The sequence below is a fragment of the Lates calcarifer genome, unplaced genomic scaffold (genome assembly GCF_001640805.2).
Source record: "Lates calcarifer isolate ASB-BC8 unplaced genomic scaffold, TLL_Latcal_v3 _unitig_1316_quiver_1610, whole genome shotgun sequence".
Classification (NCBI taxonomy): domain Eukaryota; kingdom Metazoa; phylum Chordata; class Actinopteri; family Centropomidae; genus Lates; species Lates calcarifer.
Genome location: NW_026115435.1, coordinates 13,786 through 28,151, shown reverse-complemented (window position 1 = coordinate 28,151; position 14,366 = coordinate 13,786). Strand labels below are relative to the sequence as shown.

The window sequence follows — 14,366 nt, the reverse complement described above, 5'->3', positions numbered from 1 at the left end:
TTGTAACTGATGGAATATTTGTTCTTTTTGTCAGTCTGTGAAATGTTCCGTAAACGCTCCATTTTAATAGTTCTGTAACACCGGTTTCTCGGCAGTTTTGTAACCCCGCACAGACAAAGGCGATTGAATTTCCCGCAGCACTGCAGGCGTCACGGTGAACGCGGCTCGCAGCCTGATTGGCTCCGTCGCAGCGTCAGTTTAAAGAGCCAGCGAGGAGGCTGCGTTTCCTATTGGCCGGCCGCGTTCTAGCGCCAAGATTTCAATAAAAAGGCGAGCGGACAACAGAAGCCGCTTCAGTCTCCGCTCTTCGTCTGTGTCTGCTGCTCTTTAGTTTAGATTTTCCTCCTTTTGTCTTTTGCTACTTTTAGTTTCCTAACTTGTGTTTTTATTTGTCTGAACTGAAAATGCTTTCCGCTCGCTCTCCTCCTTCTCCGTCAGGGATGAAAACACACTCAGCAGTTCAGATCAACAACATGGCGGCTGGATAAAGAAAAACACGGTGAGGAAGGAGAAAAACAGTAAAACTCACGTTTCATCTTGTTCAACGTTCAAAATCTGTTTTTTATTTTTAAGTTTTCACGTTGGTTTTTAACTTAAAGCTCGCGGCAGCCATTTCCTGAGCAGGCTCAGTCTGACTGACCCGGATTTAACTTGTGTTTCTCTTTGGGCTGATGTGATCAAATCAAACGTATCGATTCTGCATTGATTCCTTGTTTCTCGCTTTAATGATTTCCGGTCATTTTATCTTTTCAGCCTCCGAGTCTGAACAACACGCGCATCCTGGCGTCTAAAACCGCGCGCGAAAAATCTTCGACGATGCTGCGGTAAGTGACTGAAATCAGCTGAAACCGGCAGGATTTTAAACTAATCGATCTGACAGGATGATCGATTACTTCATATTAGACTCAGTGATCGGGAGTTTGTCTTGTTTATTTTCGATTCATGTGGCGGCCTAAAATGTCGGTTCTGGCGCCAACAGGGACAATCAGCTGATTCCTCACCTGTCTCCTCTGGCAGGTTTTATTGATCCAGTGATTATTGGTGATTTAATGCTTTAATAAAGAGAATAAAGATTCTCATCAATAACAGCTGAGCTCAGGTGGAGAATATTATTGATCTGACTGTGATGTTTGTCTCTAATGTGATCAGGATCTTTAGGTTTTTCTACCAGAGAGAAAAGTTTAAACTGCAGGAAGAAAATTAAACTGAGCTGTGCCTATATTATTGGATTATATCACCACTGATCAATAATAATATTGATTTCTTTAAGAAAGTTTCTGTTTCTTCGATTTTTGGGTTTGTCTTCTTTAAGAGATTGATGGCATTTTTCTGACAAATAACTGATTAATTGATTAAAATAACTGTCAGATCAATGAACTGATTCAGTTTATAATGATATAAAACCACAAACAGTTTGGTATTTTATTTGTTTGTTTGTTGATGTCGTTGTTTGTTGTTTTTCAGCCCAAACCCGTGAAGAAGAGCAGCGGCGGTGAGGAGGAGGAGCCTCTGCTGAAGGACAACCCTCGTCGCTTCGTCATCTTCCCAATCCAGTACCACGACATCTGGCAGATGTACAAGAAGGCCGAGGCCTCGTTCTGGACCGCAGAGGAGGTAGACGTCACCACCGCCGCCACGGCGCTCAGAAATCCTGCAGCACTGAAGTGTTCCTGTGACCCTGACACGGTCACGTGACGTTAATGTGTTGTGTTTGTTCAGGTGGACCTGTCGAAGGACCTGCAGCACTGGGAGTCTCTGAAGGACGAGGAGAGGTACTTCATCTCTCACGTGTTGGCGTTCTTCGCCGCCAGCGACGGCATCGTCAACGAGAACCTGGTGAGGACGACAACCTGAAACCCGATTATTATTATTAAACCGTTATCGGTTCCTGTTTCCTCATGTTGGTGTTTTCACTCTGACCACCAGGTGGAGCGCTTCACACAGGAAGTGCAGGTGACTGAGGCCAGGTGTTTCTACGGCTTCCAGATCGCCATGGAGAACATCCACTCGGAGATGTACAGCCTCCTCATCGACACCTACATCAAGGAGCCCAAAGAGAGGTGAGCCCCGATACTCTTACTGGTCTGTACTGGACTCTGCTGGTCTGTAATGTTGTCTGACGGTGCGTTCACTGACCCTCAGAGAATACCTGTTCAACGCCATCGAGACTCTGCCGTGTGTGAAGAAGAAGGCCGACTGGGCGCTCAACTGGATCGGCAACAAGAGCGCCACCTACGGTAAACCCGCTCCCTGTGATACCCCCCCCCCCAACGTGATGCTGGTGCTCCCGATTGTTCAGGTCTGGTATTGATCGTCCGTATCTGTTATTGATCTTCCTCCAGGAGAGCGTGTGGTGGCCTTTGCCGCTGTGGAGGGAATCTTCTTCTCTGGTTCGTTCGCTGCGATCTTCTGGCTGAAGAAGAGAGGCCTGATGCCCGGCCTGACCTTCTCCAACGAGCTCATCAGCAGAGACGAGGTGAGGCCGCTGCTCCGAGTGACCTTTGATCCTCTCAGGGTTTTTGGATCAGACGGTTCATATAAACTGTGTTTGCTGCTTTCAGGGTCTGCACTGTGACTTCGCCTGTCTGATGTTTAAACATCTGGTGAACAAGCCGTCGACAGAAACCGTCACCAAGATCATCAAGAACGCCGTCGCCATCGAACAGGTCAGTCCACGTGACGAACGCGTCGGTCCGTCGCCTCCTTCTGGTCGTGTTCGGTGGAACTCTGTTTGTTGACCTGTTTGTTTCTGTTTGCGTTCAGGAGTTTCTGACGGAGGCTCTGCCCGTGAAGCTGATCGGGATGAACTGTGAGCTGATGAAGCAGTACATCGAGTTCGTGGCCGACAGACTGATGCTGGAGCTCGGCTTCTCCAAGGTAACGACACCTGAACCGAACCACGGCTGCGTGTCGGGTCTGATGATGACGATGAGTCGGGATGAAGGTTTAAATCTGACTCTGAGAAACTGAGCGGCGCTCTGTGTTTCCTGAATGTGAAGCTGCTGCTGCTCGACATTTCACAGCTGCAGTTTGGTTTCTTCATTTCATTCTTCATGTTTTTCTGATGTTATAGACGTATTTACTGGTTGAATTAGTCCCAGTGATTATAGCGTCTGTCAGGTCCAAACATTCGGCTCCTTAAAGTGAATTAACAGACCAGTTTCAGTGATGAGTCAGGATGAAGGTTTAACTCTGACTCTGAGCAGCAGCAGCTTCACTTTCAGGAAACGCCAAGTTTCTCAGTCGTAGTTTTTATAAAGTTCAGAGGTTTGGTCGTTTATTCAGTTTTTTTAAGGATTTAGATTGATCTGGACCACACAGGGTCTGTAGACCGGGATCAGGTCTGTGATGATGAGACGCGCAGGGGTACGGACCTCAGCCGGTGATGGGGGCTGAGTGCTGCTGCCGACTCTGATCAGTGGACGAGTGGTTCACTGACGGACGACAGCAGCGCGAGACAGACGCCACACTGAACAGACCTGAACTACAGTACTGCAGTATTACTACAGTACTGAGTTTTCTCTTGGGCTGTGGTCTGATGTTTTGGTCTTGGTTCCAGTCTGAGAACAAACTGACCTCTGATCTGTGTCGTGTCTCTGCAGATCTACCGGGTAGAGAACCCCTTCGACTTCATGGAGAACATCTCTCTGGAGGGAAAGACCAACTTCTTTGAGAAGCGGGTGGGCGAGTACCAGAGGATGGGCGTCATGTCCGGCCCCACGGACAACACCTTCAGACTGGATGCCGACTTCTGAGGACAGAGGTGGACCTACACCCCCAACACTCAGTGACATATTTCAGCCAGAGAAACCAGTCGCTCCTCTGATGGAGGATGTTTCACAGTAAGTGTAGAAGATAAACTGATGGACTTTCACTATTGTACAGAACTTTTTATTAAATATCCTGCACCACAGCAGGAAGATGAGTTTAAACTTCATCTTTCAGCACTGCAGCCTGTTTCTGTAAATAAAACATGTCTTTTATCTGCATTATGTATTAAGATGTAAACTCCAGATTTATATATTAGTATTTTTAGATTAGTTTTGTGTCTTAGGTAACTTTTGTTAAATATGTACAGTTTGAGTTTTTTATGCTGACTTCTAGTTTGTAATAAAAGTTATGTAAACTCTGGTTTTTCTTGTGTGATTTTGAAAAAGCAGCTGGTAAATCAATAACATGTCCAGTTATTATAACCAATATCATAAGATAACATGCTTATTTATAGCGTTTCCATTAGAAGCTGACAAATCAAAAGTAGAACTTAAGTCTTTGAAATCTTCACTCTATACTCTGTTGTATTTGACATTCTGATGAATCTGTTTTAATACATTTTTACATATAGATTTGTAACATTTCCTTTGAGGTCTTAAAGCATTAAATTTGATGATATTAGTGAAGTTTTCAGGTTTACTTTAATGTTATTAATCATAAATTAATTTAGAATGACTACATGTCAACAGCAGTTGGTTAGGGTTGTCTTACGTGAAATGGAAAAAAAAAACGTTTCACAAGTGAACGGCTATTGACATTTTTTGACAATTTCATGACATTTTTGCAGCCTTACTGTACTGATGTTTTTTTTTGTTTACATTTTTTTACTACATACTACACTGATAGTTTTTGACCTTTTTTGATGCCTTACTGTACTATGACAATTCTTTGACATTTTTTACCACATACTATGACAAAGAAAACTACTAAATTCGTTTGAGAAGCTTGTGGACTAATTGACAGCAGCTGTCCTTCTCACCATGTAGTTTCAAACACATTAAAACCCTCAAATAAAACATTGTCTAACAGTATCAAAGTACAATAGAAAAAATATTTTTTGTTGTTTAGTTTATTGAAATGTTAAATATATAAAGGAGCATACTCACAAAAGCTGATCATCACTGAATTAAATGACTAATGTAAATAAACCAACACAAAACAAAGACTGTTAATAAGAAAAGGAAAGTACCTTTACTCCTTGTTGAAATTTAAAACTGTCGTGGAGAGCTTTGAAAAATCTGATGGTTGTACTTGGTCCCCAGTGAACTTCTTGAGCAAGTTTTCTCTTTCATCTTTTTGGGTGTTGATTTTCTGCTCTAAGTTTTCTAAAATATTGTACACACATGGCAATAATATTTATGGACCATAATTATGTGAAATTGCACAGAGCACAGCTTTTACCTCAAGTTTTTAAAATTTAAGTCAAACTGGTTACTTTGAGGATTCAGTGTCTTCCTCTGCTGATGTTCTGAAACACCCCATAATGTTTGGAAAAAGTTCTGGTTCAGCTGTAATGTTAAATATGTATGCATGTTTTGGGGTTAATAGGCCATAGTGTATTGATAATTTTTCCTTTGTGTTTTTCTCTTTTATTTCCTGTAGGTGTCACTACTTGGTCAATAATTGCAGAGAGTCCTCGTACAATAAAGATTTTACAGACAGAGGCCTCCAGGTAATTTAGAAACAGCATCACATCAACTGTTCAACACAGACCTGTATATGTTCAGTAACTGATTTTTAATCTGAATGACAAAAAATACTTAACTTATTAATAAAGTTCATGTGTGAACAGTTCAAAGGAAGAATTTAAACATCAGATAAAATCAGATTGCAGTATTACAGATACATATTTTCCCAAACTCTAAGAATGACAGTTTCTGTAAAGTATTGCAATGATAAATGTTTTTATTATATCTTTGAAGTGGTCGTTGGTCATTTGGAAAGACTGGTTTTAAATATGTTTTGTGTTTTTCAGGTGGAAAAGAGAAACAACTGGATTCACAAAGTGAAGGTAGGAAAATATTGTTTCTTCTTTTAAAACATATTTCTGGGCATTATTTTATAATGCATAATGATCCAACTTGCAACAAAAGTTGTCTATGTGGGTTAGGTGGTTGAATTCGTTGATAGACACACAATTAACGGTTGGGTGGTTCTTCAGGAGGTGACGACAGTAAACTGTTGATTTTCTGAAACCGTCCTCTGATGATTCTGGTGCAGCTGTAATGTTGAATATTTCTCTGTGTTTTCATGGTTAAACTGTTGGTGAGGAATAGGTAGTAGTGTATTGATCATTTTCCTTTCTATGTTTCTCTTTGATTTCGTCCAGGTGTCACCACTTCGTCCACAACATCGTCCACAATCGCAGAGACATGGTCCATGGTCGGAGAGACATTGTTGAGGATGAGGGAGACATCGTCCACGATCAGAGACATTGTCCACGATCGCAGAGACCTTGTCAAAGACGAGAGAGACGTTGTCCATGATCAGAGACATTGTCCCATGCTTCGTAGAGCTCTGCGCAAGAATCGGTAGTGACACTGTGGTTCCTCGATTCGACGGCATGACCACGATCAGGAGACATTGTTAATGATCATAGAGACACCGTCTATGATCTCAGAGACATCGTCCACAATCACAAAGACATCGTCAATGATCACACAGACTTTGTTCATAATCTCAGAGACATTGTCCGCGATCACAGAGACGTAGTCCGCGATCACAGAGTCTTCATACAATGAGGAAGTTCTTTGAGACCAGGACAGAGGCCTCCAGGTAATTCACAAATGGCTTTAAATCAACTGTCCAACACAGAGCACTGACTTTCTTTGTGTTCAGTATTCAGTATATCAGAAAAGCGTAATCATAAAAGTAAATGATCATTTTCCTTTGTATGTTTCTCCTTGATTTTCTCCAGGTGTCACCACTTCGTCCACGATCACAGAGACATGGTCCATGATCGGAGAGACATTGTTGAGGATGAGGGAGACATCGTTCACGATCAGAGACATTGTCCACGATTGCAGAGACCTTGTCAAAGACGAGAGAGACGTTGTCCATGATCAGAGACATTGTCCCATGCTTCGCAGAGCTCTGCGCAAGAATCGGTAGAGACACTGTGGTTCCTCGATTCGACGGCATGACCGCGATCAGGAGACATTGTTAATGATCATAGAGACACCGTCTAGGATCTCAGAGACATCGTCCACAATCATGAAGACATCGTCAATGATCACAGAGACTTTGTTCATAATCTCAGAGACATTGTCCGCGATCACAGAGACGTAGTCCACGATCACAGAGACGTAGTCCACGATCACAGAGTGACATCGTCCAAACCTTGGTATTTAATGAATTTAGTACTGAATATAATAAAAACTGATTAATTGTGTCTATTAAATTAGAAAAAAATACTGACTGTTGCTCAGAGCTCAAGGTGACGTTTTCAGATGTCTTGTTTTGCTTAATCAACAGTATTTACTATTTATCATATGACAAAGAAAACTGTTAAATTCTCACCTCTCAAGCCTCTGTCTTGAAGCAAGTATTTGGCATTCTAGGTTTTAAAAAATGAGTATCAAAATAGTTGTCAATGTTTTGTCTGTGGACAAAGTGACTGTAGCTCTCCTCACCTTCTCACCAAACTATATCAAACACATCAGAACCAACAAACACTAAATGTTCCGTCTTGGATTGTTATTGTTCAAGATCAGTCAAAATGGGATTGAAAAATATTCAATTCAATTCAATTCAATTTTATTTATATAGCGCCATATCACAACAACAGTCATCTCAAGGCACTTTTCATATAGAGCAGGTCTATACTCTTTAAAATAGGTATTTACAGAGAGAGACCCAACAAATCCCACCATGAGCAGCACTAGGGGACAGTGGAGAGGAAACACTTCCTTTAAGAGGCAGAAACCTCGAGCAGAACCGGACTCAGGGTGGGCGGCCATCTGCCTCGACCGGTTGGGTTAAGAAGGAGGGAGAGGGGGAGAGGGGGAGAGGGGGTAGAGAATAGCGAAAGAAGAACATAGCATAACACAGGTTCCATATAATACGTAAGGTGATGCCAGTAATACAGCAGTAGTAATGATAGTAGTAGTAGTAGTCTCTGTGCTGTGATACAACCTAAATCCTGACTGAAAAACCTCAAATAAACTATTGTCCTGTAGAAAGTCACACAACTGTTTTGCAACTGCTTTCTCCAGGATCTTAGAAAGAAAGGGGAGGTTAGATATAGGTCTGTAGTTGGTTAATACATCTGGATCTAGAGTGGGCTTTTTTAGAAGAGGTTTGATTACAGCTGTTTTATACGACTGCGGAACATAACCTGTTAACAAGGACAGATTTAACATATCTAATACAGGACTGCAAATTAAGGGCAGAGCTTCCTTAAGCAGCCTAGTTGGGATGGGGTCTAAGAGACAGGTTGAAGGTTTAGATGCTGAGATAATTGATGTGAGCTGGGCTAGGTCGATGGGAGAAAAGGAGTCAAGGTTAGGTTTTGCAGCTGACTCTATGGATCCTGTGTTATGGCATAAATCTGTACTGATTGAAGGCAGGATGTGATTAATTTTACCTCTAATGGTAGAGATTTTATCATTAAAAAAGTTCATAAAATCATTGCTGCTGAGGGTTATAGGGATGCGTGGATCTATAGAGCTGTGACTCTCTGTCAGCCTGGCTACAGTGCTGAAGAGAAACCTTGTTCTTATTATCCTCTATTAATGATGAGTAATAGGCGCCTCTTGCATTACAGAGGGCCTTTTTATATCTTTTGACACTATCCTGCCAGGCTAAGTGGGATTCTTCCAGTTTGGTGGAACGCCACACTAATGATATCTTAACTTCAGTTTGATTGGACATGAGACACTAGACTACACCGCACCGTTGACATGGTTAAACTGTTGGTGAGGAATAGGTAGTAGTGTATTGATCATTTTCCTTTCTATGTTTCTCTTTGATTTCGTCCAGGTGTCACCACTTCGTCCACAACATCGTCCACAATCGCAGAGACATGGTCCACGGTCGGAGAGACATTGTTGAGGATGAGGGAGACATCGTCCACGATCAGAGACATTGTCCACGATTGCAGAGACCTTGTCAAAGACGAGAGAGGCGTTGTCCATGATCAGAGACATTGTCCCATGCTTCGCAGAGCTCTGCGCAAGAATCGGTAGTGACACTGTGGTTCCTCGATTCGACGGCATGACCGCGATCAGGAGACATTGTTAATGATCATAGAGACACCGTCTATGATCTCAGAGACATCGTCCACAATCACAAAGACATCGTCAATGATCACAGAGACTTTGTTCATAATCTCAGAGACATTGTCCGCGATCACAGAGACGTAGTCCGCGATCACAGAGTCTTCATACAATGAGGAAGTTCTTTGAGACCAGGACAGAGGCCTCCAGGTAATTCACAAACAGCTTTAAATCAACTGTCCAACACAGAGCACTGACTTTCTTTGTGTTCAGTATTCAGTATATCAGAAAAGCGTAATCATAAAAGTAAATGATCATTTTCCTTTGTATGTTTCTCCTTGATTTTCTCCAGGTGTCACCACTTCGTCCACGATCACAGAGACATGGTCCATGATCGGAGAGACATTGTTGAGGATGAGGGAGACATCGTTCACGATCAGAGACATTGTCCATGACTCGTGGTGACTCGGTCCCCGATTAGTCGGCACTGCCGGCGTTCAGAGACATTGTCGATGATCGCAGAGACTTTGTCCATAATCTCAGAGACATTGTCCACGATCACAGAGACGTAGTCCATGATCGGAGAGAGTCTACGTGCAATGAAGAAGTTCTTTGAGAACAGGACAGAGGCCTCAAGGTAATTAACAGCTTTACATCAAGTGAGGCCTCAAAAACTGTCACAGTAAGGTGTCAAAATGATTTGTGAAATGTTGTGGTTGAGCTGTAATGTTGGATATTTCTCTGTGTTTTCACGGTTAAACTGTTGATGAGAAATAGGTAGTAGTATATTGATCATTTTCCTTTGTATGTTTCTCTTTGATTTCCTCCAGCTGTCAGCACTTCGTCCATGACATCGTCTCGAGACGTCGTCCTCGATCGGAGAGACATTGTTGAGGATGAGGGAGACATCGTCCGTGATCTGAGACATTGTCCATGACTCGTGGTGACTTGGTCCCCGATAAGTCGGCATTGCCGGCGTTCATGGAGACATTGTCGATGATCGCAGAGACTTTGTCCATAATCTCAGAGACATTGTCCGCGATTGCAGAGACGTCGTTCACGATCGCAGAGACATGGTCCATGATCGGAGAGACATTGTTGAGGATGAGGGAGACATCGTCCATGATCAGAGACATTGTCCACGATCGCAGAAACCTTGTTAAAGACGAGAGAGACATTGTCCCATGCTTCGCGGAGCTCTGCGCAAGAATCGGTAGAGACACTGTGGTTCCTCGATTCGACGGCATGACCGCGTTCATGGAGACATTGTCGTTGATCTCAGAGACATTGTCTGCAATCACAGAGACATTGTTCATGATCACAGAGACTTTGTCCATAATCTCAGAGACATTGTCCGCGATCGCAGAGACGTAGTCCACGATCACAGAGAGTCTTCGTACAATGAAGAAGTTCTTTGAGACCAGGACAGAGGCCTCCAGGTAATTCACAAACAGCTTTACATCAACTGTCCAACACAGAGCACTAACGTTAAACTGTTTATGTTCAGTATTGAATATATCGAAAAAGTATAATCATAAAAGTAGTTAATCATTTTCCTTTGTATGTTTCTCTTTGATATTCTCCAGGTGTAACCACTTCGTTGACGACATCGTCCACGATCACAGAGACATGGTCCATGATCGGAGAGACATTGTTGAGGATGAGGGAGACATCGTTCACGATCAGAGACATTGTCCATGACTCGTGGTGACTCGGTCCCCGATTAGTCGGCACTGCCGGCGTTCAGAGACATTGTCGATGATCGCAGAGACTTTGTCCATAATCTCAGAGACATTGTCCGCGATCACAGAGACGTAGTCCGCGATCACAGAGTCTTCATACAATGAGGAAGTTCTTTGAGACCAGGACAGAGGCCTCCAGGTAATTCACAAACAGCTTTAAATCAACTGTCCAACACAGAGCACTGACTTTCTTTGTGTTCAGTATTCAGTATATCAGAAAAGCGTAATCATAAAAGTAAATGATCATTTTCCTTTGTATGTTTCTCCTTGATTTTCTCCAGGTGTCACCACTTCGTCCACGATCACAGAGACATGGTCCATGATCGGAGAGACATTGTTGAGGATGAGGGAGACATCGTCCACGATCAGAGACATTGTCCACGATTGCAGAGACCTTGTCAAAGACGAGAGAGACGTTGTCCATGATCAGAGACATTGTCCCATGCTTCGCAGAGCTCTGCGCAAGAATCGGTAGAGACACTGTGGTTCCTCGATTCGACGGCATGACCGCGATCAGGAGACATTGTTAATGATCATAGAGACACCGTCTAGGATCTCAGAGACATCGTCCACAATCATGAAGACATCGTCAATGATCACAGAGACTTTGTTCATAATCTCAGAGACATTGTCCGCGATCACAGAGACGTAGTCCACGATCACAGAGTCTTCATACAATGAAGAGGCCTCAAGGTAATTCGCAGCTTTACATCAACTGTCCAACACAGAGCACTGACATTAAATTGTTTATGTTCAGTATTCAGTTTATCAGAAAAGTGTAATAATATCAGAGGTAAGATGTAATTGTCAGACTAATCTGTTACTAGATGCAGTTTGGAACAGTAAACATTTTCTGTAAATTTAGAAGTAATATGTGATAAGAAAAGTATTATGTAATGGTAAAAGTAATCTAATATTCGAGGTAATTGATGCTTTACTGTGACATTTTTGACCACATACTATACTGTGGCATTTTGCTTCCATTTTGGATTACTATTACTTCTGCATTGCTTTTATATTACAGATTACTTTTACTGTTACCTCTAACATAGAATTACCTTTACCATTACATAATACTTTTCTTATTACATATTACTTCTAAATTTACAGGAAATGTGTACTGTTACAATGTCAAAATGTCAAATGTTAGTGTTATTGTTAAGGATCAGTCAAAAGGGGACTGTTAAATATCTGAACTTCAGTTTGATTGTACATGATCAGAAATTCTTGATTGTGTGTATGTGCTAGACACACTAGACTACACTGTACAAAACAATATCAATTTTACAAATAAAATATTGGAGTGAGTTGTTCACATGTGTGGTAATTTTATCTGTTGGTCAGATGGTATTTTTATCATTACAGTATATAAAGACTAGTTCTACACATATTCAATTTTACACATAAGCTGCTTAAAATTTACTTAACTGATAGTGTTTATTATTGTTGTGCAGTTCACAGTAACATACATGATTACTTCAGTGATTAGTTGATAGACACACGATCAATAATCATTTGACTTTTTCCCAAATATTTGTTGTTGGTTCTTCAGGAGGTGATGACAGTCAACTGTTGATTTTCTGAAACAGCCTCTAATGTTAATTAAAATGTTGTGGTTCAGCTGTAATGTTGAATATTTCTCTGTGTTTTCATGGTTAAACTGTTGATGAGGAATAGGTAGTAGTGTATTGATCATTTTCCTTTGTATGTTTCTCTTTGATTTCCTCCAGGTGTCACCACTTCGTCCGCGATCGCTGAGATGTCATCCTCGTTCGCTGAGACGTCATCCTCGATCGCTGAGACATGGTCCATGATCGGAGAGACATTGTTGAGGATGAGGGAGACATCGTCCACGATCAGAGACATTGTCCATGATCACAGAGACCTTGTCAAAGACGAGAGAGACGTTGTCCATGATCAGAGACATTGTCCCATGCTTCGTAGAGACCTTGCGATAGAATCGGCGGAGACGGGGGTCACCGATTTGACGGCACTGCCCGCGATCATGGAGACATTGTCGATGATCACAGAGACAGCGTCTATGATCTCAGAGACATCGTCCACGATCACAAAGACACTGTCCATGATCACAGAGACTTTGTCCATAATCTCAGAGACATTGTCCGTGATCACAGAGACGTAGTCCACGATCAGAGTCTTCATACAATGAAGAAGTTCTTTGAGACCAGGACTGAGGCCTCCAGGTAATTCACAAACAGCTTTACATCAACTGTCCAACACAGAGCACTGACATTAAATTGTTTATGTTCAGTATTCAGTTTATCAGAAAAGTGTAATAATATCAGAGGTAAGATGTAATTGTCAGACTAATCTGTTACTAGATGCAGTTTGGAACAGTAAACATTTTCTGTAAATTTAGAAGTAATATGTGATAAGAAAAGTATTATGTAATGGTAAAAGTAATCTAATATTCGAGGTAATTGATGCTTTACTGTGACATTTTTGACCACATACTATACTGTGGCATTTTGCTTCCATTTTGGATTACTATTACTTCTGCATTGCTTTTATATTACAGATTACTTTTACTGTTACCTCTAACATAGAATTACCTTTACCATTACATAATACTTTTCTTATTACATATTACTTCTAAATTTACAGGAAATGTGTACTGTTACAATGTCAAAATGTCAAATGTTAGTGTTATTGTTAAGGATCAGTCAAAAGGGGACTGTTAAATATCTGAACTTCAGTTTGATTGTACATGATCAGAAATTCTTGATTGTGTGTATGTGCTAGACACACTAGACTACACTGTACAAAACAATATCAATTTTACAAATAAAATATTGGAGTGAGTTGTTCACATGTGTGGTAATTTTATCTGTTGGTCAGATGGTATTTTTATCATTACAGTATATAAAGACTAGTTCTACACATATTCAATTTTACACATAAGCTGCTTAAAATTTACTTAACTGATAGTGTTTATTATTGTTGTGCAGTTCACAGTAACATACATGATTACTTCAGTGATTAGTTGATAGACACACGATCAATAATCATTTGACTTTTTCCCAAATATTTGTTGTTGGTTCTTCAGGAGGTGATGACAGTCAACTGTTGATTTTCTGAAACAGCCTCTAATGTTAATTAAAATGTTGTGGTTCAGCTGTAATGTTGAATATTTCTCTGTGTTTTCATGGTTAAACTGTTGATGAGGAATAGGTAGTAGTGTATTGATCATTTTCCTTTGTATGTTTCTCTTTGATTTCCTCCAGGTGTCACCACTTCGTCCGCGATCGCTGAGATGTCATCCTCGTTCGCTGAGACGTCATCCTCGATCGCTGAGACATGGTCCATGATCGGAGAGACATTGTTGAGGATGAGGGAGACATCGTCCACGATCAGAGACATTGTCCATGATCACAGAGACCTTGTCAAAGACGAGAGAGACGTTGTCCATGATCAGAGACATTGTCCCATGCTTCGTAGAGACCTTGCGATAGAATCGGCGGAGACGGGGGTCACCGATTTGACGGCACTGCCCGCGATCATGGAGACATTGTCGATGATCACAGAGACAGCGTCTATGATCTCAGAGACATCGTCCACGATCACAAAGACACTGTCCATGATCACAGAGACTTTGTCCATAATCTCAGAGACATTG

At 41.6% G+C, this 14,366-nt stretch overlaps 1 protein-coding gene and 1 non-coding gene across 17 annotated transcripts; both read left to right on the top strand.

The window, feature by feature from the left end:
* Positions 1-752: 752 nt before the first annotated feature.
* LOC108888319 (ribonucleoside-diphosphate reductase subunit M2) lies at positions 753-14,102 on the top strand. 16 transcript variants are annotated; one of them, XR_007809521.1, is made up of 20 exons: positions 753-824; positions 1,465-1,614; positions 1,720-1,836; positions 1,927-2,060; positions 2,143-2,237; positions 2,343-2,476; positions 2,562-2,666; positions 2,764-2,877; positions 3,603-3,842; positions 5,374-5,443; positions 5,747-5,782; positions 6,101-6,546; positions 6,689-7,114; positions 8,752-9,197; positions 9,340-9,624; positions 9,818-10,426; positions 10,574-10,868; positions 11,011-11,422; positions 12,460-12,933; positions 13,975-14,102. XR_007809521.1 is itself a non-coding variant. In XM_018684270.2 (9 exons), the coding sequence occupies exons 2-9, from the start codon at positions 1,573-1,575 to the stop codon at positions 3,753-3,755; spliced, it is 894 nt and encodes a 297-aa protein (XP_018539786.1). In that variant the 5' UTR covers positions 753-824; positions 1,465-1,572; the 3' UTR covers positions 3,756-4,131. The 16 variants fall into 16 exon arrangements, 2 of the variants coding, with proteins under 2 accessions (XP_018539786.1, XP_050923203.1); XR_007809525.1 differs by lacking the exon at positions 6,689-7,114; XR_007809524.1 differs by lacking the exon at positions 10,574-10,868.
* On the top strand, positions 3,343-3,478 carry LOC127139337 (small nucleolar RNA SNORD94). Its single transcript, XR_007809535.1, has one exon. It is a non-coding gene; the product is annotated as a small nucleolar RNA SNORD94 (small nucleolar RNA).
* Positions 14,103-14,366: the final 264 nt, after the last annotated feature.

Bases quoted from the DNA above. Each gene is read 5' to 3' on its own strand.
- LOC108888319 (XM_018684270.2), top strand. From the start codon at position 1,573: ATGTACAAGAAGGCCGAGGCCTCGTTCTGGACCGCAGAGGAG. The intron at 1,837-1,926 runs GTGAGGACGACA...TCTGACCACCAG, and splicing joins GCATCGTCAACGAGAACCTG to GTGGAGCGCTTCACACAGGA. The intron at 2,878-3,602 runs GTAACGACACCT...GTGTCTCTGCAG, and splicing joins TGGAGCTCGGCTTCTCCAAG to ATCTACCGGGTAGAGAACCC.